At 37.7% G+C, this 1,884-nt stretch overlaps 1 protein-coding gene across 5 annotated transcripts in view; it reads left to right on the plus strand.

The window, feature by feature from the left end:
• The first annotated feature begins 989 nt into the window (after positions 1–989).
• LOC135215506 (uncharacterized) overlaps positions 990–1,884 on the plus strand; it is an 8,306-nt gene continuing 7,411 nt past the window's right edge. For 4 of the 5 annotated variants that reach the window (XR_010314699.1, XR_010314700.1, XM_064250306.1 and 1 more), the window contains exon 1: positions 990–1,059. Coding sequence is in view for 2 of the 5 variants with exons in the window: in XM_064250306.1 (XP_064106376.1) it covers positions 1,057–1,059 (3 nt within the window). In the remaining 3 variants the exon portion in view is untranslated. Of the gene's footprint in view, positions 1,060–1,222; positions 1,434–1,884 lie in introns of all 5 variants that reach the window. The other variant, XM_064250307.1, reaches the window with a different exon arrangement.

The raw sequence follows: 1,884 nt of genomic DNA on the forward strand, positions 1-1,884 counted from the left end.
ACAAGCAGGCAATAGAGAATGAACTTGCTGCAAGTTAGTGGATAAAACTTTGGAATGGGGCTTTACTTCTTGGCTGTTGAAATAACACAGGAGTTTAAATAGTTTGCTGTTTTTTTTTTTTTTTTTTTTTTTTAATATCTAGTACCATCCACTCCTTCATATATTCCATACACATATTTTTCTCTTAAGGCAACCCACGATGGGACTAAAGTTTCATTCTTTCCAATAACAGTTAAAAGAATATATTAACCACGGCAGAGTCATATTTCGAAAGGCTGTAGACTCATGGAAGAAAAATGCCGTCAGATGTCGTTGACCGGAACATTTTTTAAAGAAGAAAATTCGCTTTAGGATTTGGAATCGTTTTATCGTACAAGGGAGAGATAGCAGCACGATAGTTTTCCACAGTCTGATTAGCCCCCACCACAACATCGACCGGAAATTAAAATGCGCTGATTCTCTTGTCGCTGGATTGTATTGTGCTTCTTACTGATTCACCGGAAACTTTATCAGGTAAGAAAGCCGCCCATACTTGAATTTGTATATTTCAATTAATACCAAAACGAATTGGAGCCCAATTTTGAGAACAAAAAGATCTACTTATTAATACCGAATAAGCTAGAGTTATTTTCGTTACAGTTAAAAGTTTCTTTACCTTGTGAGAAATGCAGAAAGATTCATCACAGTAAAAGTGTTCACCTTAAATTCACAAATAGAAATAAACGTATCAAAAGGCAATGCGGAGAATTTTCCTCTTCAATTTTCCGACATTCATAAGTAGGGACAAGAAATAATGTGTGTACCTCTAAACCCTCCTTTCTGTACATCTGCCCGTAATCTTGAACGGCCATTTCTTCTGTTAGCGTAACAAAGCAACAAAATCGGCAATGGCAATAATCTACAATACTGTGGCATTTCCTTATCTCTTCTAATCTTATCAACCTTATCAACCACTTACCTTATAGCCTTACCCTCGGCGACATTCAAGAAACCAGTAACTCAGAAGTTGTTGCGCTTATAGAATCTCGCGGATTTCTTTTTAAAGATTGATTTGTTATGGTGAGTTTCGCAATTAACGATAATTAATTATTTGAGTTCCTTTTGTAAAATCTCCTTTTCATCTTCCCTTGCATTACAGGACTAGCGTCGAGAGTTGAAAATAATACCGAAATTTTGAGCAGGGTAAGGCGTATTATTATTATCATCGTTATTATTATTTCAGTATATGAAACTTATTCACATGGAACAAGCCTACAGGGGCCAATGACTTGAAATTCAAACTTCCAAAAAATGTTGGTTTCAACCTCCCGCCGCAGACCCTACACTGCTGCAATAACTGATCGTGGTACAAAGCCAGTGATTTTTCATCGGCCTGGGGGAGATGCAAACCCGCGAAGTCCGAGTGACATGAACGATGCTAACTACTATACCAGGTGACCAGCTAGGACATGTAAATTCCGTTAATCATGTTAAGAATGTCACAGAGAGTGAGTGAATCTGATAAAGAGAGTTTCTTAACAGCCGTCTAAAGAACATTTCCAAAATGGAGCGATTTGTTGTTTTACGGAAAGTTTTACTGTCTTGGAGCACTCTGACCAAGGAAACTTTTGGTAAATAAATGCTCAACAGGAATGTTAAGTGGTTAATTAGCTGAAAAAGTTCATAACGCTCTGAAATAGAATTTTTGTGCTGTAGATCTGCCAACTGGTTTTAGAGGCTTACTAAGAGCCTCCCTAGTTCTCTTTCGGGAACATGAAGCAACTGTACCTTTGGCCTAATTTTCGTTATTGTTCTCACAGAACCAGATGTGCCTTAACAGCCTCAAGGCCTGTCCACACTAGGAAACATTGTTTGCAAGCAAAGTCTGTATTCTACTTGGCTGTT

The sequence above is a fragment of the Macrobrachium nipponense genome, chromosome 5 (genome assembly GCF_015104395.2).
Source record: "Macrobrachium nipponense isolate FS-2020 chromosome 5, ASM1510439v2, whole genome shotgun sequence".
Classification (NCBI taxonomy): Eukaryota; Metazoa; Arthropoda; class Malacostraca; order Decapoda; family Palaemonidae; genus Macrobrachium; species Macrobrachium nipponense.